Below are 26106 nucleotides of genomic sequence, written 5' to 3'. Positions count from 1 at the left end.
GAGCAGAGGCTAAAGGCTATACAGCCAGACAAAAGGCCCCTGCTCCTCTAATTGCAGTTTGGAATGCAGGCCGATGAACGTGCTGATGCATCACAAGATGGAAAGAAGATCGAAACAGAAGTTCAGGAGAAGATGGAGTCTTCAAGAGATTAAAAATCTTCGAACAGGCGGTGTCGCTAATACTGACCTTCCGACAAGTGGTCTTGTCCTCTTCAAGGCAGCTGAAGAAGGCAGCTGCCTTGAAGAAGACAGAACTACTTGTCGAAACGATGGCTCTAGCGACACCCCATATTTTTTTCATCTGATCTTAGACGCAAGCATTCACACAAAGCGAAAATAAACCATTAGCAGTCATATCGCACAATGTAATATTGTTTACAAAGTGTTAGAAGTGTTACAAAACGCCTCAAAGCAAACGCATCACAGTGGCGTGTCGAGATGGATTCGATCATATGGTTATCATAGAAAGTATGCGACCGGAATTTATAAGACGCACGTAAGCGATTTAATAACGTGGGTAATTGGTATTCCACGCGTTGTCACGTGCACTCTCTACGTGCATTCGGCACGCGAAAACGCATCCCCGCAATTTCGCGAAGCGCTGAACGCAATAACTTGGAACGGAGACAAACCGTGCATTGAACTACTAAGTGAAGCTCGTTTTAAATTTCGGTGCTTGACCGCCGACCCGAAGGTCGCGGGATCGAAACCCGGCAGCCGCGGCCGCACTTCGATGGCCGCGAAATGCTAGAGGTCAGTCCATATATATAGGGGCACGTTAAAGAACCCCCAGGTGGTCAATATTTCCGGAGCCCTCCACTACGGCGTCTCTCTTAATCATATTTTGTTTTGGGACGTAAAAACCCAATAATTATTAATACTATCGTTTTTAATTTCGAAAAGCGCGGCTACGCGCTCGCCGTTCTGCGCATGCGCCGTCGTCGCTGCATGCAGCTGGAGCCAGGGACGTGAATATATGCTGCCCGGCACGGCGCGGTCCCGCTTTGACACATTCCCGCACGAGCCACGACCGTCAAAAGACCGCTATTTTGCATGAAAAAAGAAAGAAAAAAAAAAGACAAGTGACCTTTTTTGACCCCGTTCCAGCAGAGATCGTGACCCCGTTGTATACGCTCGCCCTTCCACTCTTTTTTTTGTTCATTTCCATCCGGCCGCCCTTTTTCTATTCAGCGGGCACGGCCGGGCGAGGAGCGTGTAATGGACGAGTTATACCGTTGGTCCTTGTTCGGTTCGCCTTGCGTCACCGTCGCGAGTATTGTACACACAAGCTAGCTCTTTGCCGTTTGTTTCGGTCGAAAAGCACATGCCCGCGTGCGGTTGAAGTCAGGCTATGGGGCCTACGACCACCGACAGCGAGCTCGCGGCCGGGGCGTAGGCAGAATTTTTTTTCGCGGGAGGGGGTTAACACAGCCTTTACGCATGTTCGTGCGTGTTTGTGTGAGTGTGTAATATATGTAGGCACGCAAAATCGAAAAATTTCGGGGTGGGGGGGTGGGGGGGGGGAAGGGTTAGCCTACTGCCTGAATATGTCCCGGTTTCATTTCACTCTCACGGTCACGCAAAACTTTCTACAGTAAGTTTTACGCGCGGAAGTATCAAGCAAGTATTCATTGAAAATAAGTTCATATCAATTTGGCTTAATTTCGCGGAACGAGCGCCGCGAATCTCAGGAAAGAAAGCCATCCGAAGAAGATCCGAAACCTGTATACTTCCCATCATTCCCATGGTGGTTGAAGCGCCGCTCGAGGAGCCCCGCATAGACACTAGCGCCACATTCCCCTTTAGGTTTTATAGTATGAAACTATCTCTGGACGGGCCCTCTTCTGCCTTCTTAAGCTGTATCCGACTATAGTGAGGCTGAACCAAGACAGTAATAATAATATCTCGGGTTTTATGTCCCGAAACCCCCGTATGATTATAAGGGACGCCGTAGTGGGGGGCTCCAGAAATTTTGACTATTTGGTGTTCTTTAACGTGCGCTTAAGTCTACTAGCATTTCGCCTCCATCGAAATGCGACTGCCGCGGCCGGGATCGAACCAGCGACCTAAGGGTCAGCAGCCGAGCACCGTAACGACTGTATGTAAGACAATATCGCTGCTACAACAGCGTATAGACTGTGCATGGCGACACTGGCAAATAGAAAGGCAACGTTAGGTCAGTGCTGCTATAGAAGGCGAGTAAACATGGTACCCACCTAGAGAAGGGTTTTGTTTGAGTCAAACTAAATTCGGTCAGATGTTATCACGCGCATCATCATACAAGAAGCGGGTGCGAGACATTGCTGGGAGACATTGCTTACAAAAAAATGTAGTTAAGAACACCTATCAGTGTGTTAAGCAAACATATAACGCACAACAGTTCAGCTTGCTTGCGACTTTCAAAAAAATCGATGACCCAGCTGCCCGAAAAACAGAAAGAAGCAAATATTTGCGTCCAAAATGCACTTCTTTCGCGCGGCGGATCGCGAAGATGAAAGCGACCGGCACAGTTTTAAACGAACGCGCACCTGCGATATCCACTCACGAAACGTTACAGCAAAAGCGGAACGAGCACATACAAGGAAACTTTTTTCAAGTCGATATACCGAGGAATATCCAACAAACACGCGCGTATACCAGCCGAATTATACAAGCACGAAACGTTCACCGCAAGAGCGATGCGAACATACATAGACAACATAAGGCAAAACAAACTTTTCCTCGTTCCACGGACACACATATAATGCGTTTCTTGGAACATTTCACTCGTTAATTATTATCTTTTTTTTTTTCAGGAGAAATATACACGTCTCCGAATTCTGTTTCTATATATACGTTCACGCGGTCACGGCCTTACGGATCAAACTGTGAGGACTGGACACGAGGAAACGATTGGAACGCAGCGGGGCGTGCATGCAAAGAATTATAGATCGACGGCCGTGAAACAAGCGTGCTCTTTAAGAACACATAGGCGAGCAAGCGGTTTGGGGTCGAACGTGCTGTAAAGACAGGCCCATAGATTTGAAGCGCGAGTCTCGATACAAAAGCAAGTGAGATAAAAAAAAAGATATAATATATATACGTTTAAAAACAGCAAGAAAGGAAACAGCCGTGCTCACCGACTCTCTCTTACCAGCCCTCGATATCAGTATTCTCAGATTTTCTGACGTACATATATATGTATAGTCTGTTATCGTGCTCACCTTGGACTACTTGGAAGCTCGCGCTATCGAGACGCTCTGTGTTGTCAGTAAACCGAAAGGAGAAATATTAATAATATCCGTACTATAAAGTGTTAATCGCCGCCTCTAACGTCGTCGAAGTGAATCGAAGGCTAAGAGATATACAACGTATAAAAGGAGGGTTAACTCTGACTTGAAATGCGAGTTCGAAAAGACAGCCGGAAGATAGCCGGGGCCTATAATTTCACTAAGGTGCGTTCAACAGTTTTAATTTCGAAACCCATGCAACGCCAAGAAATAGTAATATGTTGTAAGTGCCCACTACGACATAATTTATCCTTTTGCTAATCAGCGAAGGGCCCACTACGGGTCCGTATGGCAACATGCGAAACTAAGCAGCTGCTCACTTTGTTGATGCTTTTGCAGCAGATGATGATTCAATATGTGTGATGGTTTTGTAATGGGTGGGCCTTTAAAACAACTACTCGTCGCGCAGTTCACACGTGTTCACGCCTGGCGCGATTCTACGCTTCTGCCATGCAATATCACATGGGTTAAGGGGACTCCTCCCACTACAGGACATTGATATAGCGTTCTTTTTTCTTTCTTTTTTTTTTTTGCGAAGCAGTTTCAAGCACTATATCGTGGCTCTGTGGTAGAACAACTGCTTGCCACGCAGACGGCCTGAGTTCCATTCTTACTCGAACCGAAGATCTCTATTATTTATTTTCTTTGCATCTTTCTGGATTTTTCGGTCACGGACAAGATGATGATTTTTCGCTCACAACCAACGACGCCGACAGCGACGCCGGAATTTCTGCTAAACGAGCTCTTTAACGCTTTCGCGTTAGAAAGGCTACATGTGTACCGATCCTAGTGATATAGAGAAATAGCGGGCCGACCCGCAACAACAACAACAACAACAACAATAATAATAATAATAATAATAATAATAATAATAATAATAATAATAATAATAATAATAATAATAATAATAATAAAAACACTGGAGTAAAACTCACACGGTGCGTTACGCAATAACTTAAGACTATTTGAAGGCGAAAGCCATCTTATTTTTCGTCTCAGTCGGTATATTGCGTTGCCTCCAAGATTGGAGGCATTGCAAGCTTCCTGCACCTCGCCTGGTTGTGCACTGCCTCCGTGATCGGCCCACCTTCCACCAAGCGACGATGTCATATGTGATGACATCATCGCGCGACGTCACATTATATGACGTCGCGGTGACGTCATGATCACGTTACAAATGTTGGCGATCTGTGACGTCGTTATGACGTCATATGGTGCCGTGATCGCGTGATGATTGTATTGCAGCACTCGTGTCGACGCCGGTCTCTCGCGAAGTACTGTCAGGTCTCGAAGACGCCGACGATCAATTTTCGCGTTTGATGAGGCACCTGAGGCTTTCGCCTTAATAATGCGAGGCATTCGAAACCATTTTAATCGACGTTCTATTGAATGCGAGCGCAATTCGAGGGAAATTCATTTGCCGCTATTATTATTTTGTAAGGCACTTTTACAAGTCCATGCAGCACGCAGTAGTAGAGGGAGCTTCCAACGCCGCGGTATTGTAAATGCAATGCACGAGGACACGGAAGGTTGGGGAACGCCACGCAACACCCATCGCATAAACACAGTAAACACAGTAACAAGCGTGGGTCGTCTGCTGCGTGACGACCTCAAAAATGGCACCCGGCCCGGCGCACCGCAGCGTCACATTGCGGCTGAGTTTCAGTGCATACTCCCGTAGTTACTGTATATAACATATACAGTAACTCTAGCGGTTGCTATGACAACGGCGCAGAGGTGTTTTTTGTTAACGGACGTTTTACTGCCAGCTTCAACAGCTTCCCTGAAGAAAGTGATACGGACGAAAAGACAACTTGCCGCCGGCAGGGACCAAACCTGCAACCTTCGGTTAAGTCAAACAATCGGGTACCGGACTTCTTGCAAGACATAGCGCGTAGCAGTGTGGGAAAAGCGCATTAAGTTACACTGCCATTTACATTCGGTTGTATTGTTCCACCCCCTATGTTAGTTTGGTTTTAAAGTTTTCGTCGCCCAGAATCTGCAAGCCAGCTCCACCGCAATGGCCATTATCACGACGAGTCAACACAGTTGCCGAAACCGCTGTCGGGGTCGCTGGACGACCATTCACTCATCGTTGCATGTTTACGTGCACCCACATGTAACTTACAGCAAACGACAGAGTGGCTGCAAGTGCGTCACGAGTTAGCGTCCCCACGTGACTTACACCAACGTCAGACTGCGCAACCGCTCCATCGATATAGAAACCGAAAATGGATTTTTATGGTCGTGGTATTGACAATTTGTGTCCCGAATCACCACGATACTCCATTTAATTCTGGACACCACTGTTTTAAGTTAAAGCAACAACACGAAGTTTCCTAAAATTCGTGTCAATACTCTATGTGACCGCCTGTAGATACGCAGCACTGGGCGTGTGTGCTGTTAATTGTATGCACTCATGCTCTCCTCACGCACTCTTTGTGCCCCTCGTTCCCCTCCCACGGGTATAGGGTAGCAAACAGGACAGAGTCTAGGAAAACTCCCGGCTTTTCATGCATTCCCTCTCTTCCTCGTAAAAACTCTTAATCTAGCAGCTGGAATTAAGAGTGCTGCGCGCTGAGTGTATATACAAGTGCATCCTTGTACTGCCGGACGATCAAGCAAAAACATAACGAACGAGGCGACTAGGGCCACCCATCCAAGAAGAAGAAGAAAAAAAAAGTTTCCGAGCGTAATCTATAATGGAAATCGAGGAACAAGAAATTGGTCCTGCGCGTCGTGTTCTCCGAATACACCTTTTCCCCCGCGCCAATAAACCTATTTTTAATTCGATCCCAGAGCGCAACGACGCCACCAGACGCGCCATTACGAAAAAAAAAAAAAGGAAAGAAAAAGAAAAAAAAACAGAAGAAAATAAGAGAAAGGATGGGGGGTGTCCATTCCAACCTAAACGGAAACGGCAAGATGTATGCAAGGCGGCAGACGCTTTAGCCCCCTTTAAACAACCGCCGCCAGCCACGTTTTTCTTTATTACCTACTTCTTTGGTTCCTTGTAACCGTAAACAAAGTCGCGCGACGCGTTTTATCGCTCTTGGAAGCAAGCGCGGTCCCAGAATCAAAAGTAAGTTATGCGGACCGCAACTACGGAAGAACAAAAAAAAAAACTAAATGAAAGAGACTAGAGATAAATGCAACAAATAATACACGGCGCCTCCACAACCGCCGCGGTTACGGACCCGTTCCAATAGGAGGCCAGCGGGTTTAGTGTTCCTTTCCGCATTGCTGCGTTCTTTATTTCTTCCTTTTTTTCTCATAAGTTTCCCATATCGGCGAAACCCCGCACGTTTTCCCATTCACACGATTCGCACGATCGCACCGGGCGATATTCGACGCGGCACGAAAAACGACGCCCGCTGCAGCAGCTGCAACGGGAAAAACAGTTGCGAGCGATCGAAGCAACGGGAGCGACGCGATGCCGTCTTTTAACGACGAAAGTAACCGTCGTATAATAGTAAGAGACGGTTGATAACGCGCGCTGGGCGTTGGCAACCAAGCCGATCTTCCGAGGGAAAAGACAGTTCGACGAACGTGTACAGTCGCGGCCAAGAGTTTGGAGGCCGTGTCAACATCCGCAAAGAACAACGAAATTACTTAAATACTGGATAGCGCAGATTCGGCATAGCACCAAGAAAGAACACTGAAGCGTAAGAAACGCGCTACTCGCAATTAAGCTTTATTAAGAAAAGCTTCCCTAACATAACCTGCTTATAAAGCTTCCTTACTTAATAAAGCTTAGTTGCAAGTAGCACTTGTCCTGTGTTCTTTCTTTCTTGGCCCTGTGTCGAATCTGCACTATCTAGTATTTAAGACTATGAACCAACTAGTTAAGCAACAAATTTTGTTAAACTATTCAATGTTTTCTAGTACGGCTCCGCAGAGCAACACAGAATTGCTTGAATAAATTGGGCAGCTTGGAAAAGGGTACCCAACGTGCCCAAAGCATTGCATCAGCACTTGTCGGCACTGTGCGTACGTCATACGCTAACCTCCTGGGTATGCACGCTGTATTTCGAAAATAGCGTACATACCCAGGCAAAGAAAACCCTACGAACCCAATTCTAAAGCGCTCTACTATTGTGCTAGCTGAAGAACACGCGCACATTGGCCGAAAGAAGTCACTCAGTAAGGAATGTCACCTGGGCCAATGCTTCAGGAAGGGGAGTTTTCTTCAGAGCCCTGACGAAGGCAGCTATCCAGGGTCCTGAAAAAGACATCTCTCCTTGCTGTCACTGGCGTCTGTCCTTTCAGACCTCTTCAGGCCTCCATCTTCCTCTGAACTTTCGTCTTGTTTGGGCACATAGGCTGTTTAGCTTGATCTAGGAACGCACACCTAGGCTGCATTGAAAATGCAATCATAGAGCAGGCAGGCGTTGTGCCCCTTCTGGTGGCAGTTGCCAGCTTGCTCTCTCCCTCTTTTCTCTGTGTCCTTGTGCTTGTATGTATGCAAATCAAATAAATAAATAAATAAATCCCTGAACCATTGGTCCCTAACATTCTGCTCCATAGGGTATGTATGGGAATTCTCTGTGAAATGTTTCAAATCTGCAGCATATTCAGACACGGCAGAAAATTCAAAGTTTCAATGCCCTTTTTCAATGGACAATCATTTTGTAATAACCTCCCCTGAACAAGCAAACACCGGAGATCCAATACCATTGAGGAGTGAGAGTAGGCCAACCAGTCTTTAGGAACATTGAAAACCAATTTATTAATCTAATTACATGGGTGAATGTGCATAGCCACATCTTGAGGATAGTATACGGACAAGGTGAAAAAGTATTGTTGGGGTTTTACGTCCAAAAACGATGATGTGATTATGAAAGATGCCATAGTGGAGGCCTCCGGAAATTTTGGCCCTTCAGTGTTCTTTAACGTGCACCTAAATCTAAGTACACGGGCCTCTAGCATATCGCCCTCGTTGAAATGCGGCTGTCGCGGCCGAGATTTGATCCCGCGACCTTCGTATCAACTATGTGACCTTACGTTGGATTTGTTCTGGTAAAATTCTCTCTTGTTTACTAAAACACGCACTAGTATAGGAAGGTATATGTATGTACATGAATGTATATGTTCTTTGTGTCAATTTTTCATCCTGGACAGCAAAGCAATCTTGAGGTATTTCAAGCTCATTTCATTGGCATCATTCCTTATCAGAGTATAATGATCTAACAATCCTGCACAAAGTAGTGCCGATATCGTTGAGAACCAGTGACAGTAAGATTACTAAGCGTTGAGACATTTTCCAGGTTGCATTTGACTGCAAATGAGAGACCGTAAACTTACCGTTCAACTTAATGTGCACAAGAAGACGACAGAAGATGCATGACTTGAGGTATTTGACATGTACTTGTAGTGATCGATCAAACATGGTTCAATTGTGGAGAGTGTTAAGCAGTTCTGTCTTTTAACTGCATTCACAGCATTTACTTAAAGAAATTTGTTTTTCTCAACATAACAACTGTAAAGTCACCATAACATTAACACCTTGTTTATATGATGTTGGGCATAGGAACTGAAATTGCTCTTGCTGGCCATAACGTCTGCTTGAGCGTAAACACAAGCTTAATCGTGAATCCCGTTGTTCCATGCAGGGCTGTTATGACACAGGTTCAAAAAAACATTACCAAAGCGGCATCTTTATAAGTTTTGCAGAAAGGCGGTTCCTGTTCTATATAACACTGCCAAGCCTCATTCTTCATGAATATCATAATTATCAGAGTTGCATGTGAAGCAGGATCTGATGTTGTAAGCAAAAGAACAACTGCAACACTCTGCTCACTTTACCGCACGCTTTCAAGTTGAGAAAGCTTCTAGACACAGTAAACAGGCACATCAAAGTATTATTTTGAAATGCAAAACATTCAGAACACAAACTGAAGCTCCATGCAGAATAGATATCGCAGAACAGTCAGTTGTATCATTATGTAACCAGTGCAGCCACAAGTGAAAAGGACACAACAATTATATAAAAAGAAAGAGAGTACTACAAGAGAGATAATGGAGTGCACTGTTCCAAAGGAACACAATAAACAAAGTGGCAAGAGAAATTAAACAATTGCATAACAAAGAAACAAAGAGAGCAATAGAAGCCAAGTTCAACAGATATGCAACAACACATCATGCAGCAAGCCCAAAACATCTCCCGTGCCACATACTTACTGTGTGATGAGTTGTACCAGATAGTTCTGGGCGGTACCGCAGAAGCGTAGTGATTCCCACCACCAGAAGCAGAGCAGGAGGTGAGGAGGGTGCGGATAAAGCGAGGAACGTAGAGGCGCAGGACAGAAGGACACAGGGACCACCAAAGAATCAAAGCGAGGTGGGTATGCAAAAGCTCGCGCGAAGTTCTCACCTCGCAAGAAGACAGTCGACACACTGGACAGACAGGAAAGGGAGAGAGGGGACAGAGACCAGGCTGAAGACTTGCGTCAAGTAATTTGAGGCGAACATCACACCACACTCAACAGTAACCTGACACGAACGACTCAAAAAATCTACAGCTCCAGTCAATATGGTGTGCACATAAAACGTGCGCTTAGGTGTACATGACCTCAGAACCTTTCTCAGTGCAACTATATCCGAAGTATTGTGCCTTTGGTTACACTGAACACTGTGGTGATAACAGCCATACTAAGTGCAGCTAGTTTTTGTGGGAGATTGCACTCATTGTCATTCGCATAATTAGAGCATAAATTTACCAGTGACTGAACTGCATGCAGGTTACCTGTACGTTGCGTCTACAACGTAGTCTATCCATATCTTGTAGCAACCTACGTATTTCCCATTATGCAATAAGCTCTGTACCATCCAACTAAGATTCTTGAGAGGTGACAGCAGTATGTGCTAAACAAATACAGTGTAATATCACAACGAAACTTACTTAGCGGACAGAAAATAAAAAAACGACACTGAGAACATGCATGGTCCCAATTTTAGCTTCGACATAAATTTATCCTCGAAACGTTTGCCTCACGTGCAGCTGCGGCGTCTAACGTTGGGATTGAGAGTATTCATTCAACAACAAATTGAGTCGTGCAAATGTGCTACACCCCAACTCAACTGAAGTTATAACGCCTTGAAGCATGGCCCAATAATACTACGTGAATGGGCATTCAGCGCTTTGTTATTAATCTGTTAAAATCATTTCTGATTATGCAGTGTAAGTGGAACCTTCCTTCAGAATAAAAATATGAAATTACTACTAGTACTTAAATATCAGTCTCTAACGTTCATTCGTTAACATATGGTGCTGTGAGAAAGCGAGGCTTGCCCTAGTATTGAATCACTTTCCACAAAAGCTTATGAGTCAAGTGTTAAGAGTCGAAATATCGTTCTTGTACCTTCATTTTTCCCTTATATCCTAGAAGGTGGACTCAGAATCAGACTAAACAGCACCTTCTAGTGTACTCCTTCACTTGAAACTTCATCTTGTCTTGGTAATGATCAGTGCAACTGGCAGCCTCTTAAAAACAGGGTGGTAACGAACGTAACCTGGTATGCTTGAGGTAATTAGGTTGTTACTACATCCATTGCAGTCCAGCATTTTGCCAATGGCTCCTTGATATCTCCTCTTTATCGAGGACTTGGTATTTATCTATGACCGTTGCATCTTGAGCTTATCGACGTCGTCGGTGTTTCTTTTTCAATGAATACTCGAAAACATCCTTTTGCTCATCTTGAATGCTGACCTTTGATTGATCGCATTCGCTTTGTACCCCAGCACTCATGGAAGAGGAGATTCCCTGGGGCTCTTTCTGAAGGAATATTCTGGCATTCTATTCATATGACCTTATTCATCTTTTGCTGCAGCAGGTACTACATGCATCATCCTGTTGCAAATGCTTGCTCCTCTACGTTTTGGTTCTCAAGTAGCAAGCATAGGCTTGAACTTTGTATGTCAATACTACCGCTATTCACTGCGTTACTTAACTTGCTTTAGAGAAATATTATTTAATTTAATGTTAATTTGATTTTTCCCCAGTGGTTGTACACCTTCCTACCCAATGCTCCTAAACATGCAGGGTACTATGAGAAAAAAGTTAAAAAGAAAACACAAAATAAGTGTTATGACTGGAATTTTTGGGAATACAGACTGTTTGACACACACACACACACACACACAAAGACACAGTCATCACAATGCTATTCATGCACTTCTAGACCACTACAGCCAAAGAATTCAATACTATTCATTTAGTTTACCAGCTTCTGATTAATTTATCGCGTAAGATGTATGAGTCCAATCCGCAACTCTGCAACTACGGACATCATGCGCGTTTCACTCGATTTGCGATTTTATTTTTTCGTGACACCGCAACCTGCTGCGGATCACTGGTCGTCTAGTAAATCAACTAGCGATAAAATGACGCGGTACAAACGCACGCTACGACTGCTACAGAGACATAAATAAAATTTAACGTTTCAATGAGTGATTCGTGCGCCAGGGAATGCCACTCCATCTCTACAAGGTGCTCGCGGGATGATATATTTACAGTGCCGCTTTGGGCGCCACCCATTCATCGTATGAAGCAAACCTACGTATCCTCATCGGCCAGGTTACGCGATGTGTCGGAGATCGTTTACGTCTCAAGAATTCTCTCCCAACGCGAGGCGTGATTTCGTTTTTGTTAACCGGGCCGCCAGGAGTCTTACGCGAACCCCGATCCGAAAGCGTTCGACGTTTACATTTTAGATGCCGGAAGTTGTCTTCAGGCGTAAAAGCTCGCTTTCGCGCGACTATTGTCTGCGTTTGTACAACTACACAGACGTCTCGGTTTCACACGCCTTCCCGTAAACCGCTGCTCCCATTCCCGAGAAAAATTCTACCGCACTGGCATTTTTCTTTTCTCTTGGAGTCGGTGTCCCAGATAAAATACGACGCGGCGAACGGGCGAGCCGTTTCAGGTTGGTGGCGGCGTTTCCCACCGCGATAGTTTAGCACCGACACACAATCAAAATCTCTGTTTTGTTTCGAGAGAGCAAGCAAGAGCGCTGAGGAATCGAATCCCACATAGGCGGTGGCACGGAAAAACGACGCGTTTCTTCCGACGGAACGGAGCGACTGACCTGAACTTCCTCCGCGGAGTCCATGGCTGTCACGGTGACGTTTCAACGTTGCAGAACACACAGTCTGAGAGGCAGCTCCAAAACGGTGCCGATCACACGCTGCTTTTTCGCGGAAGCTACAACGAAACCACGAATTTTCGCGACGCGATTGACTGGAGAGCGCAGCCAGCGGCAGCCATGTTGGACGCTAGCGGCCTCTGGGGAGTGAAGATGGAAGTAGAAGGCAACTGAAACCGAAATCGAAACTAGCAGCGCTGAGTTTTCAGTTCGAATATTCAAACAAACCTTGGGGCCTATACTGTACCACCGGGGTACTGCACTGTATACTGTACCAGGGCCTATACTGGCTCGCTGCATTGTCCTTAATTTAAGTCGAACCCTTTTCGTAAACACAAGCTTCTGTGTCACCGTTGTCTTCCTTTTTCTTTAGGGACGGAGTTGAAAGCATATATAGGCGTGCGCACAGGCGAGGCAGGGGGGAGGGCGTCCCCCTAATCACCTAAGGGGGGGGGGGCGAAATCTGCTTCATACATTGACTCAGTAGGGCTGTGTGGCGCTGCGATGAACCTTCGTCCTCCCTGATGGGAACCCTGCGCACGCCTATGGTTGAAAGAATCCCAACTCGCTAGTGTTCAGAAAATATAGATATCAAACGTCACGCTTTTGCTTGCGGGCCTAGAGAAGAAACTGGCGCTGTGATCGTTCAACCACTAAAGTCCCTGTTATCAACCACCATGGGAATTATGGTAGGGTTGATGGTACTAGTGTACTAGAATGTAGTTGATAGGAAGTACAGGCTTCAGATTGGATAGCGTCAGCTAGCGAACTGTCTACGGATCTTTTTCTACAGTTCCAGCAGTTCCAGTGTCGTTCTTCGCGAGGCGTAGGTAGTGGGGTGCGTTGAAAAGCAATCAAGCAGTGCTTAGCAGTACAAGCACCACTCAAGCCCAAAGAGGCTGAAGACCGGTAGATCTCTTGGTTTGTTGCGACGTTGCAGCTTTACAGGTTGTATTTCACAGTTTTAGCAAAGCGTCGTGCACTCACCGCTGCGAATGGTTGTAGCGTCCCATATATACCAGTGCAGGATACCAGTGCGCTTGCCAAAACTCGTTCAAATTGGCTGCAAAACGACGGCGAAGCTAAGTAGACGCACCGTTAGGCTCCTCTGACTCGACTTCACCACAAAATGAGAGATGCGTTGGGGGCAGGCAACTTGGACAGACGCACCTGGCATCGCAGCAGATTATTCGTTAAGTGTTTCTCACTCAATACAGTACTGTTATCTCCATAAATAGATAATGCGTACTTTCGAGGGAAAGACATACGTGTTTGTTTTCAAGTGTTGTAAAAAAATAATTGGTTATATAGTCACGCCAGATCTAAAACACAACTGCAGAGCAATCCATACCCTAGTGGTTGAATTTCTCCAGGTTTCACTTCCATCTCACGGTCACGCAAACTTTTTGCAGTAAGTTTTACATACAAAATAATGAAACAATTTTCAATTGGAAATAAGTTCATATCACTTTGTTTTACACTAGGCAAGCAAGCGCCGCGAATCTCAAGAACGCAATTCATCCGAAGCAAATCCGAAGCCTGTACTTCCCATCATTCCCATAGTGGTTGAAGCGCCGCTCAAGGAGCCCGCATAGACACTAGCGCCAGATTCCCCTCTAGGTATTATAGTATGAAACTCTATGCTCACGGGAATCTGACACGTCATGGGTTTTGTGCGTGCTTATTGTCAATAGACGGTTTCAAGATTGCGATAGCAGGAGCACGTGGTGTACCCCAAGAAACTTCCGGTCACCTCATTTATTATTCTGCAACACCGAAGCGTAGAGCGTTTTTTAAAGATTTGTCAGAGTAAGGGAATATTCTTTTTTCAGTTTCATATAAATGAAAGGCGCTTATAGTTAAACACTAACTCTTTTAGTGTTGTGTGTACTGTAGAAGAATATTTAATTCAAATATTTTGCTAGACACATGGAGAAAAGTGTTGAAACTCTACGGGCTACTCGCCAAGGCTTTTGTTCCCCGCCAATCCTGCTAGTCTACGCCAGCGCAGGGAACCGGAAGCAGTCCAGGCCTGTGTTAGTAAACAGTGAAACCCTCTATAAAGGAGGTTTAAAAAAATTCTGGAATGGAAGCTCTCGCAACGCCTTGCCAGCAAGAGAGAAGCCAGCTTTCGCCCACCAAAGTGCTCGGAAACATGCTCTTTTCTGGTGGTGCTTACCAAGGAGGTTAAAAAAAAATTGCCGGAGTGGAGATTATTGCGCAACAGTGAAGCCGTGCCCACCAAAAGATGGCGGCTGCGGCCGCCATCTCAGTAGGGGCACGATAAATCATAGGCGTTTGGCGAAGGAAAGCGAGCGTTTTCCACGCACGCCAGACAAGTTTAATATGGCAACTTTTACGGGTCAGATAATGCTCGAAGCCTGTCTTTGTGTTACTAGTTTTCATCAGTAAGCCTCAAAGTCATGGCAAATTTCATTGGAGATCAATCGCCAATACTCCACTCGACAGGTTACTTTTGTCGGCAACAACTATCTTTTGTTTTATAATTAACGTAGTATTTATACTAACAGATCAAAGCCATTTGATCTCTTAGTAGGCACCACCAGAAAAGAGCATGTTTCCGAGCTCTTTGGTGGGCAAAAGCTGGCTTCACTTGTGCTGGCAAGGCGTTGCGAGGGCTTCCACTCCAGAATTTTTTTAAACCTCCTTGGTGCTTACCAAGAATAATTTTTAACCTCCTTAGTGCCTTCTGAGAGATCAGATGACTTTGGTCTGTTAGTGTAAGTACTACGTTAATTATAAGATAAAAGATCGTTGTTGCCGATGAAAGCAACCCATGAGAGGAGTATTGGCGACTTGATCTCCAATAAAATTTCCCATGACTTCGAGGCTTACCGACGTGGGAGTCGAGTCGCCCACTGCGCGCTTGGGCGTGTCCCGCAGGACCTCATTAACGTTATTTCAATCAATCAACCAATCGAGGAAAACTAGTAACACAAAGACACACTTGGAGCAGTATCTGACCCGTAAATGTTGACATATTAAACTCGTCGCGCGTGCGAGGAAAACGCTCCGTTTCCTTCGTCAAACGCTGATGGTTTATCATGCCCCTACTAAGATGGCGGCCACAGCGCCTGCTTTTGGTGGGCACGGCTTCACTCTTGAGCAATAATTGCCACCCCAGCAATATTTTTAACCTCTTTGTTGTCAATGAAGGTTCCAACTTTTCCGTTTTTCAAAAAATATACATCAACGTGCATTCAAATAAAATTCTTTAAAATTTGCCTTATAGCATATTACATAGACGTCGCTTCAAATAAAAGCTTCGTGCGCTGAATGACATTTATAATGATAACTTTATACTTACCTTAGAGCGTGAGCGAGGAGACTGGAGTTAACTAACAGTATTGAGTGAGCAAAACCTGCGCTACCTGCGGGGTTATTTTGCAATATGTTAATCCGCACGTTCTTAACAGTTGCTTATTCGTGACTGCAGTGCTAATAAGGTTCATTTTAGGCACATAGTCAAACATTTTAAATGCGTGAGTGATCCTATGCCGACCTGTTTTAAAAAAAAAATCACAGCATATCCACGGGGTGAATGATGATGAGTGGGGCGAAGCTACGGAGGGAATCATCTGTAAACCGTGAAACTCTTCCGTGAAATGCGCCCAGTACATAATATAAAGAGTGTGAAACATCGTGTGTATATTAAACATCAAACTTTTATTGTACTGTTGGTTTACGTGGTCCCTTCATTATCACTTGTGATCGGTGAAATGCAAGGAAGAAGTCCGCTCCCGAGCGAAAGAGCGCCAAGAGCGACCGCATTCCCCGCTCGCCCTGTGCGAATTAAAGGCAAGGCTAGAGGGAAGACAGGACGCGCGTTCCACGACGCGAGGTCGGTAGCATGCCCAACGAAAGCCAACGGAACGCGATCGTGCAAGTGCTCCGGCTTCGCATCGCCTCATGGTTCCATTTAGCGTCCCAAAACCAAACATATTGCTCAAGGTGTGCCTTGCGTTTTTCGTAGAAATAATTTCTTTATCATGTACATTAAGACGAAAAGTTGAAAGCTCACTAGAGTGTATCGCCCGCAAAGTATGTCTTTTAGTGTGATTTAACTCTCGTACGGCAGGGTCCTCGCGCCGTTGCCGGTCCACCTCGCCCGTTGACGATCGGGCGAGGTGGCTAAATACAACTACTACTACTACACTTTAAGAAAACATCTGGCGTTCTTTCGTTCTGCTTTTACAAAACATCTGGCGTCTTTCGTTGGTTTATTTCATCAATGAACGGCGTTTTGAACAAAATTTTTATTGTTTAATCACGCACAGGAGAAATCTCACCAGGCACTACCTTGGAGGTAAACAATGGCTGCTAATGGCAATGAGAGACAGAAGAAGTCGGCTTTTAGCTAACACTTACACTTCTACTTCTACTAACGTTTCCTACTGGAACATGCCAATGGCTGCTAATGGGGAATGAGAGACAGAAGAATTCGGCTTTTAGTTAACGCGCACGCTGCGAATTTTTTATTGTTCAACAACGCACAGGAGAAATCTCCCACCGGCACCACCTTGGAGGTCAAAGCGTAAGACTTGTTACTCACTACTACGATCACGACGACTACGAGGGACGAACGGGTGCCGCCTTAAGGAGCTTCGCCCCTAAAATCACAGCATATCCACTTAGTGAATGATGATGAGTGGGCGAAGCTGCGGAGGTTCATCGGTAAACCGTGAATCTTCCGTGAATTCTGCCCAACCGACGTGAGATCGGGCGCGTTTATACTAAAGGTTCGATGAGTTATGACGACTTGCAGCTCACTTTAATTTTACATGTACGCTGTGAATTTTCATTGTTTAGAAAACCATTGCTTTAGAAAAATCTGGCGTCTTTCGTTAAGCAGCTGGCGTCTTTTCGTTTTGCTTTAGAAACATCTGGCGTTCTTTCGTTTTGCTTTTACAAAACATCTGGCGTCTTTCGTTGGTTTATTTCATCAATCAACGGCGTTTTGAACAAAATTTTTATTGTTTAATCACGCACAGGAGAAATCTCACCAGGCACTACCTTGGAGGTAAACAATGGCTGCTAATGGGAATGAGAGACAGAAGTCGGCTTTTAGCTAACACTTACACTTCTACTTCTACTAACGTTTCCTACTGGAACATGCCAATGGCTGTTAATGGGGAATCAGAACAGAAGAATTCGGCTTTTAGTGAACGCGCACGCTGCGAATTTTTTATTGTTCAACAACGCACAGGAAAAATCTCCCACCGGCACCACCTTGGAGGTCAAAGCGTAAGACTTGTTACGGACTACGACTACTACTACTGCTACTACTACGACGACGACGACTACGAGGGACGAACGGGTGCCGCCTTAAGGAGCTTCGCCCCTAAAATCGTCCGTCCGTCCCCGCTAGTACGTAAGGTGATCATGGCTAGAGTAACCTTAGAATACCTACTCTACGTCACTCTAAGCATGATCACAAAATAATAAGGATAAAATAAAGTAAGCTTTTCTGTGGAGGGCTGATTTGAACCGAGTCTCCGAAGATGACTGTGCTTACCGCTGAGCTGCACACCCACTCTTGCAGAATGTGAATACATATGAACCATATGAATGCTTTGTAGACACGGTGCAAAGCAAATTTAGAAAGAGAACACTTCCTATGAAGGCTGCGTTGATTTTCGTGACACGGGAATAAGAGCCGTCTGTATAGGGTAACATGTAAGGCCGACATGGAGGATTCTTCACGTCAGCAAAAATTATACTGCGCTAAAATTTAATGCCAAACTCGCGTTTCAGTGAGCGAAGGGTGGGCCTTCCGTGGGGCTCGTTCCAGATGCTGACGAACTCTGGAAAGATTATGAAAGACGCCATGCGCATGCCACCCGAAAACAGCACTTTAAGTGCAATGCACTTCAACCTCGAAGGCAAACGGCACTCGTGGTCATGCAGTTCCAAGCGAATCCGCCGACGAGCTTCGTCACTAGGCCATTCATTTTGCCAAAGTGCATAAAGAGACGTGTACTATAAAACAAGAGACGTGGCACGTATGTAGCACCAATTGATAAGCGTAATTTACTTCGCGATATGCTGCGAAGCTGTCCGTATGCAAACTATATTTTAAGCGCATGTTTCTTTTTTAACCCTCTAATTTTTTTTTCGCTTGGACTATATATTTATTTGTAAGTGAGTGTAGGCGTAATGTTTATTCCTTGTGTTGTCAGTTTTTATATATTTTTAAAAAAGTTATCCTGATTTCTCAGTGTTTTTGTTACAAATTTTTTGCGTTCAGTAATAATTATTGTAAGACAGTTGCTGCATGTTTCTTTGTGATGTGCGCTATTTTGTTTTAGTTGTGACCAAACTTTCAAAGCAAACAAAGCCAACATTTGACTTGTAAATAAGCAGGAACCTATTCATTGTAAGGACACCATGCTGTTTTCGTCGCTGTTTGCATTTTTGTTTACGCAAGAAGCCAAATGTTTTACACTATACTTCGGCCGTATTTGCGTAGTCAAATTGCAGACGGTGCGGTGGAGGATGTCTGTAATTTTCAGTTTGATGTAGATCCTGATTTTCCGAAATGCGTCTATAGTAAACAGAAACACCACGCTTTCCGAAAAGCAACCAGCAGCAGTAAAGACTTCCCGTGATGTATACATTTACATGTTCCGCCTCTTGTGTTCCTGATGTGAGCGACGCATCCCACACTTATGAACTCAGTTGCAATGCGCTAATGCTAGGTTTTTCACGTTGTCAAAAGAGGCCGCAGATCCAGAAAGCTGTTCAAGCGTAGGGTGCCACAATGGGATTTGTTATATCTGCCGGCACCAGTGTGCGATTTTTACCCCACAGAAAGCGAGAAGATAGCTAAGGTCAGGCACGTAGGCAAGGGGGGGGGGGCGCCCCCCCCCCCCTTGAAATTCGTCCAGCCTTTTATGTTCTCGGGCAATTTTTTTTCTTTTTGCCATGAAAAGACTTTCTTTCGAATAATTAGGCCTTGGGCCCCACGAAAAAAAATCCTGGCTACGTGCCTGGCTAAGGTACCAACCAACAAGAAACTAGTCTTACTATACATCTTACGTACGAACAGCTTTGTGAATGTGCTCCCAGAATTGCTGCGTGAACCGCAGCGATCTCCCCCCTCCCTTCACCCCCCCCCCCCCCCCAGTTGGTCATGTCCGGAAGAAAACGAGCTCCGCAATGGACGCAAAAATGAAAATGATCCGATCACATGCTTCTCGGGGAGCAAGGTAAGAAGTAAACGATTCTTCGAATGCAACACCGAGAATCATCGGTCGCCATTGTCGTCAAGAACCTGCGTGACCATAATGAAAAATAGGCAATGGCGGGGCAGCTCCGACGCAGTCGAAGATCAGGGCAAACTTGGCTCCCGCTTTAAATGACTAGGGGACGGGAAAGCGAAACGAGCTAGGCGTCAACGTGGGTGCATCCACGTACTATGGTGCTATAGCTGCCAAACACCAATAGACATTGTGCAAGTTCTCATACATCAGTATACAATAAATTATGAACTACTCTGATGAAGACACGGTTCACTTTCGTGTTATACCGATTCCTGTGATGAAGGCATCAACCATGTTTTTCTTTATTATGAAAACAGCACTCAACGAAGCAGCGCTATTTCAGAGACGCGATACGTTACGGTATAAAGCTCGCGCGTACCCAGAACATCTCACATAGTGGAGTACACAGCAGTGTAAATCGTTCACATTTTTATGTAAACCCAGTAGTAAAACGCAATAAACAATGCCGTGCTTATTAGCTTGCTGTAAAAGCGTGAAAATACTTGGAGTCATCTTCACACTAATTGTCATTTCGTATGCGCACACTGAATCGGTTTTAGGCAAATTATTCCGCATGATTGATACGGTCGCGCAACACAGAGCTCCATTACCTTTCAAAATAAAGCCTCTTGTTTGCAATACACTCTTTTTCTTCGTTATATTGTTATTTGATGGTATGGGGTACGACAATATATACAAATCTTCAAAGAATGCATATACTGCAGAAAAAACCACACCATCTCCCGCTAAAGGGGACCATGAGGCGATGCGAAGCAGTGTTTCGGCATGTAGAGCCCGCGTTTCAGAGGTGGAGTGGTGAGGGGGAAAGGGGAGAGGGGGAAGGGGGAGAGGGGGAGTGGAGAGGGGAAGTAGAGAGGGGGAAATGAGAGGGGTATGGGAAAGGGAAAGGAGATATGGAAAGGGAGGGGGAAAGGGAAGGGGAGAGGGGGAGGTGAGGGGAAGTGGAGAAGGTTTGCGCATGCGCAGTAAGGGTGGTCACGCCGCACACCACCACCACCACCGGATTGAACTCCGCTATAAGATGCTTCACATCTAAAAGATTGTCCGAGCACTTCACTCGTTGCCCAGAACAGCGAAAGGTCACTGCGCGGGAAAAATTATCCTATGCAAGAAATATCATACACACTGTTAACCCTATTAATTTTATCATAATTAAGTCACATTTGCAATTACGGTTAACTTCTGTACAAGCACTACACGAACAGTCACCAATCCTTGCTCACATGATAAATAAAACTATTGCCTTTTCTCATTTTTTATCTTTTACTGCCTCATGCGAAAACGCATTAATTTTCACCTTTTTTGTATTTGCATATGCATGCTATATGATTTTTTTAGGTTGGTGATCGCTGTTAATTGCAGGTGATGACGATGATGATGTCCCGCGTCTATAGTTCACACCCACCCTGGGGGACTGGCCAAGAAACGAATAATTTTTAGAAGATGGACGCATGCGAATCGTACGAACATTGAGAAATTTTAGAATAGCCAATGTAAATTACTAATGGTAATTTACGAAGTCAGATTTAAAGCCTTCCTGATGTAGATGTAGATGTATATCCGAGAATTTTGGCTCACACCCACCCTGGGAGCTTGGCAAAAATCGTGTATTTAAAATAAAACATTTAAAATATAAAAATATATTATCGTCTTTATTTTGTTTATTAAGAATATTTTTCATCAGAATTATTACTTTACTATAAAAATGTACGGACCGAGTTGGTTCTTTCAGAATAACAAGTAATTTAATATACAAAGATATATTATGGAGACTAGTTTGGTTTTATAGGAAGTTCTATAGTTCTGTGATAGCAGTGTAAATCTCATTGGCTATGCTATAAAATACGTTCCCGTCGCTTTGCCCGAAGGTCAGTGCACCTAGGCATAGTAAATTTCAAATAGTTAGGTCTAATCCAAATGTGCGGAACGGTGTGGAAAATCTTCGATCAAAGGTTCAATCAAATGTTTTGAACTGTTGCAGAGTCAACCCTTCTTCTTCTCCACGGAGGTAATTGTTCATGCTGCTGCCGCCCACCTAAAATGGCACCTATCCTGGAGGGTTGAATGGACGAAAATTGACTATAAATACAACACAGAAAAAGTGCTTTTTTTAGCTAACATGTAATAGTCTTCGGGACCAGCTACGTCTGGTGAAAAGGACTGCACTATCAGCAGATGCTCACGGCTCAATGGCAAAGGTAACTACTCATCTCCGGGTGTCAACAGTTTGGTCTTACTGTACGGTAGACAAGCACTGCTGAAAAACTACTAAAATGTATATTTCTGATAAAAATACAGGTATCGTGGCCTATCGGACCACGGTGTGGGCGCGCCATTACAAAACAGGAATTATCGTCATCAACATTATGTCTCGCGCAGAGAATCGACTCGTGAAAAATTCTTAGTCGAAGCAGAAGAAGAAGAAAATGGCTGTCTTGATGAGGCCGCACCAGCACACGTCTTCGCCAACACCGGTAAGTACACCAAGGTTTCGTCTGTGCTATGCTCTCAACAGCGATAAATGACACTGGGGGTCGATATAGCTTCCTGGAGGTGACGAGTGGGCGAAATTCTGGCGTTGGGCCCATCACGGGCAATGGGTTGCCGTACACCCTGACTTAGGATGAGCGCGCAGTAGTTTACTAATTAAATATGGTTTGAAGGAAATGTTTGTCAAGCTATACGTTGATTAGGGGATGTTCCTATTTAGGATAGTCTTTCTCGCGTCTCATTAGGTGTCGAATAACCAATTTATGGACCCGCCGTAGTACCTTACGGCCTAGCATGCACGTTGCGTAGCTAAGGTAGAAGGTGCGGGTTCTACTCCCAGCCGCAGCTGCCGCATTTCAGTGGAGCGAAATCTGATAATGCCCGTGTAATAAGATAAACTACCAATCTGAGGGCTCATCTCTTCGCATTGGAATTATCGGGAACCCTGACAGAACGGTCTTATCGGAAAGCAGCTGCTCATTACGTTATTTTATCACCACGGAGCTTGGCCTACTTTCCCGCGTTTTTCTCTCCTTGCCTCTGCACTACAATGTAAAGGCAAGTGCATCTCTAAGGGACGTGTTTTAGTCACGCGACAATAATTATCTATCTTGAGCCACTTCGTTTGCTTTAACGCCCCGCGCCCTGCACTTTCAGGCGAGGAACGGTGTGCGCAATATCAGCGTGACGCATCATTCGACGCTGAAAAGTGGAGGGCGAAGAATTTTGAAGACAGGAAAGCCAAACACGCCAGGTTATGGTTATCGGTGTGGGACAAAAAGACTCTCCAAAGGGTCCAAGCAAATGTCAAGCAAGGGCCTTCAGACCCTTGGCGCGTTTTCCACGACGCTGGTCGTTTACTCAAGGATGCCCTAGGAGCAATACAGTTCATTGAGACGCTTGATACGATTTTACAACGCTGATCGTTAACCGTCGATCTCATCTCGGGCATTGTGTCACATCTTTGTGACTGAGACGAATGCAGCAGCCAAACGGGTAAACCTTAACCTCTTTATTGGGCTAACTTCTGCCCAGCAAAGCAAAACACTTGCAGTACTACGGTAGCGGTTAGCAATGTCGTCGGTCGTCGAGGTTCTGCTGCCTTGAGTGAAATGCGTCGACCTCTGCACATGTGTCATTGTATAGCCCAGCCTAATCGTTGGGGCTCGCGTTAAGTTTTACAGTGTACCAAGCTGCATTCGCTTCGTGCACGTCATCTGGTTAGAACAATCGGAAACACGCGAGGAGGTCCCGATACATTCATGCGCCGCTTGCGCCGAGCGCTAAGGCGTGTCACAGATTCAGCTGGCGAAGCGTGACAAAGGAAAAGAATGACAAGTACGCACGTCGATGCAACATCGAAGCGCGAGGTCTGCCCCACCACAGGCGGCGCTTTCGATCGTCCTTATAGTATGGCGTTGCTCGTCCCTGCCAATGCCATATACCCCATTGAATTGGGTTTCACAAAGACGAGCCCCTAGAAAAAAAATCCAATGTTTCGTTAAATCTCCCAATGTAACGTCGGTCGGTCGGTCCGCCAGCCAGCCAGCCAGCCAACAAACCCTATTGAGGTCCCAGAGAACTACTGCGTCGTACTTGCGGGCCACTCCCACGTTGGGGCCGAAAGAACATGGTCCTCCACCCGTTCGCGGGCCCTTTGGAGAACCCTTAGTTGGTCCTGAGCCCTTAGTTGGTCCCGAGTATCGCTACTTTTAAGATATTCCTCCAAGTTCTCTTAAAATAAAGTTTTCTCTCTCTCTCTCCAAGTTCTCTTGTAACGCAGAACATTGCCAGAGTGCTAAAATTTTTTTCCCGTGTACCGCTAAATGGACAATTACGTTTTATCTCGCTCATGGAAGCATTCTTTCTGTTTCTCATTACAGTGCACTCCAACGGAGAGCGAGACGGACAAGAAGTGTCCCGGCGGCCACAACTACTGCGCATGCGCTTTCCTCTGCTCCGTCGGCGGAAGCGTGCTGATCGCCGGACTCCTCCTCTACTACCTGTTTCTCCGCGCGCTCTCCGAGTCCAGTCCTCCGGATTACCTCGAGAGCCTCGGCTGCCGTCGCGACGACTGCTTCACGTCCAAAGGGCTGCTCACCGAGACGCTCAACGCCAGCATCGACCCTTGCTTCGACTTCAAGAATTACGTGACATCGCGGTGGCTGCCGGACCCAAGCGGCGACGTGTCGGAGCAGTGGAAGTACAAGTGGGACGTGAAGTACCTCTGGATGCGCAAGGTCGCCCAGCAAATCAGAGGCCCTAGCTTCAAATTGTCGCCCGAGAGCATGGTGGCGTCCTCCTTCGGGGCTTGCGAAAGCCGGTGCACCGAAGACGCGACAGAGACCCGCGCGATGTTCAAGAAGCTGTTACGAGCCCTCGACATTCCGTGGCCCCAGCAGCCGACGGGAGACCGGGACCCTTTCGACGTCCACTTCAACCTCTGCGTCCGCTGGAACATACCGCTGTGGTTCGACGTCAGGCTCCTTCCGGACAAAGCCCTCAAGAACCGACGCGCCATCTACGTTGGCCCGAGTGTGTACGCTAAGTTCTGGGGCAGCCAGTACAGATCCATGGGAGACGATGCCGCGGTGCGCCGTTACATCGACGAGTACATCCTCCACTTCGATATGGACGACGGGGCGGCAAACACCTCGACTCAGCCTGTCGACACCTTCCAGGTGTTCGATTTCACGCGGCGCACGACGTTCATGCTGGAGGACGTTCACGGCAAACCGGGGCCCGAGTTCCACACCTTCAATTCGCTGACGAAGGCCTTCGGTCTGCGACCCGGCCGCTTCCTCGCCCTCATGAACACGTACTTCCGTCCTCGCAAGGACTTCCAGCCGCACGACGTGGCCGTCGTCAAAAAGAAAGGCACGGCCGAAGCCGTGCGCTATATTACGGCCTATCACGACGCGTCCTTGCTCCGTAGTCACCTCGGCTGGTGGGTGCTCCAGATCTACGCGCCCATCGCTGACGCCAGCTTTTTCGTCCAAAAGTATGGCAGCAAAGAACTGGCCGCTCTCATCACACCGCTTTTCTGCGAGACCCAGGTGGAGAGCTCCTTCAAGATCCTGCTCTTCGCCAAGAACGTCCAGCTGAACTTTCCGCAGGCGGTAAGGCAGAAGGTCCAGGACGTCATCAAAAACGTTCGCGAACAAACGGCCGTACTTTACGAGCAGTCGGGCTCGCGTGTCGGCGCAGAAGTCGGGCGCAAGTTTCGAAGGATGAACGTCAACTTGTGGCCCAAGCCTGAATACCGCTGCCGGGACAAGCTGAGGCGCATCTACGCTTCACACAACACGAACAACTCAACGTCTCTCGACCACTGGATCACCGAGCGACGAGCGAACGCGAGGCTGATCGGAACCGACGCCTACTTCGAAGACAAGCGGCTGCCGCACTCCTTCTCGAAAGAAACGATCTTCTACGATTCACTCCTCAACGAAGTATCTATGTCGATGCTGCTGGCGTACGAGCCTTTCTTCTATCCGGACGGGGAGGCTGCCATCAACTACGGGGGTCTCGGAGCCGCCTTCTCCTCGGCGTTGTTGGCCGGAGGGCTTCTAGCGGATATGGCGGATCCGGCGGCAACCTTGGAGAACGCTACTGCGAACGCGAGCCTTACGAACACGCGCGAACCAACATCAGTATTCGCAACTGATAAGTCTTTGCCGGAGATCAACGAGCAGGGCTTCCTGCCGGCATTCCGTGCCTTCCAAGCGATCGAACGCCTGCAGCCGAAGGCCCACCCATTTCCCCAGGAAAAGTTGTTCTTCATCAACTTCTGTCACACTCAGACCCGGGTGTGGAGATCCTTTGATTGCAACACGGTGCTTCAAGGGGCCGACAGCTTCGTGTCAGCATTTAACTGTGAAAAGGGTTCCCGTATGAAT

General features: G+C 46.2%; 1 protein-coding gene across 3 annotated transcripts in view; it reads right to left on the bottom strand.

The window, feature by feature from the left end:
- LOC119373467 (putative FERM domain-containing protein FRMD8P1) overlaps window positions 1–12527 on the bottom strand; it is a 77469-nt gene extending 64942 nt beyond the window's left edge. For all 3 annotated transcript variants that reach the window (XM_037643496.2, XM_037643497.2, XM_037643499.2), the window contains exon 1: window positions 12357–12527. In XM_037643496.2, coding sequence (XP_037499424.1) covers window positions 12357–12380 — 24 coding nt within the window. In that variant the 5' untranslated portion in view covers window positions 12381–12527. The remainder of the gene's footprint in view (window positions 1–12356) is intronic.
- Window positions 12528–26106: the final 13579 nt, after the last annotated feature.

The sequence above is a fragment of the Rhipicephalus sanguineus genome, chromosome 11 (assembly GCF_013339695.2).
Source record: "Rhipicephalus sanguineus isolate Rsan-2018 chromosome 11, BIME_Rsan_1.4, whole genome shotgun sequence".
NCBI classification, from domain to species: domain Eukaryota; kingdom Metazoa; phylum Arthropoda; class Arachnida; order Ixodida; family Ixodidae; genus Rhipicephalus; species Rhipicephalus sanguineus.
Note: the sequence above shows the minus strand (reverse complement) of the source record. Positions and strands in the feature narration are given on the sequence as shown.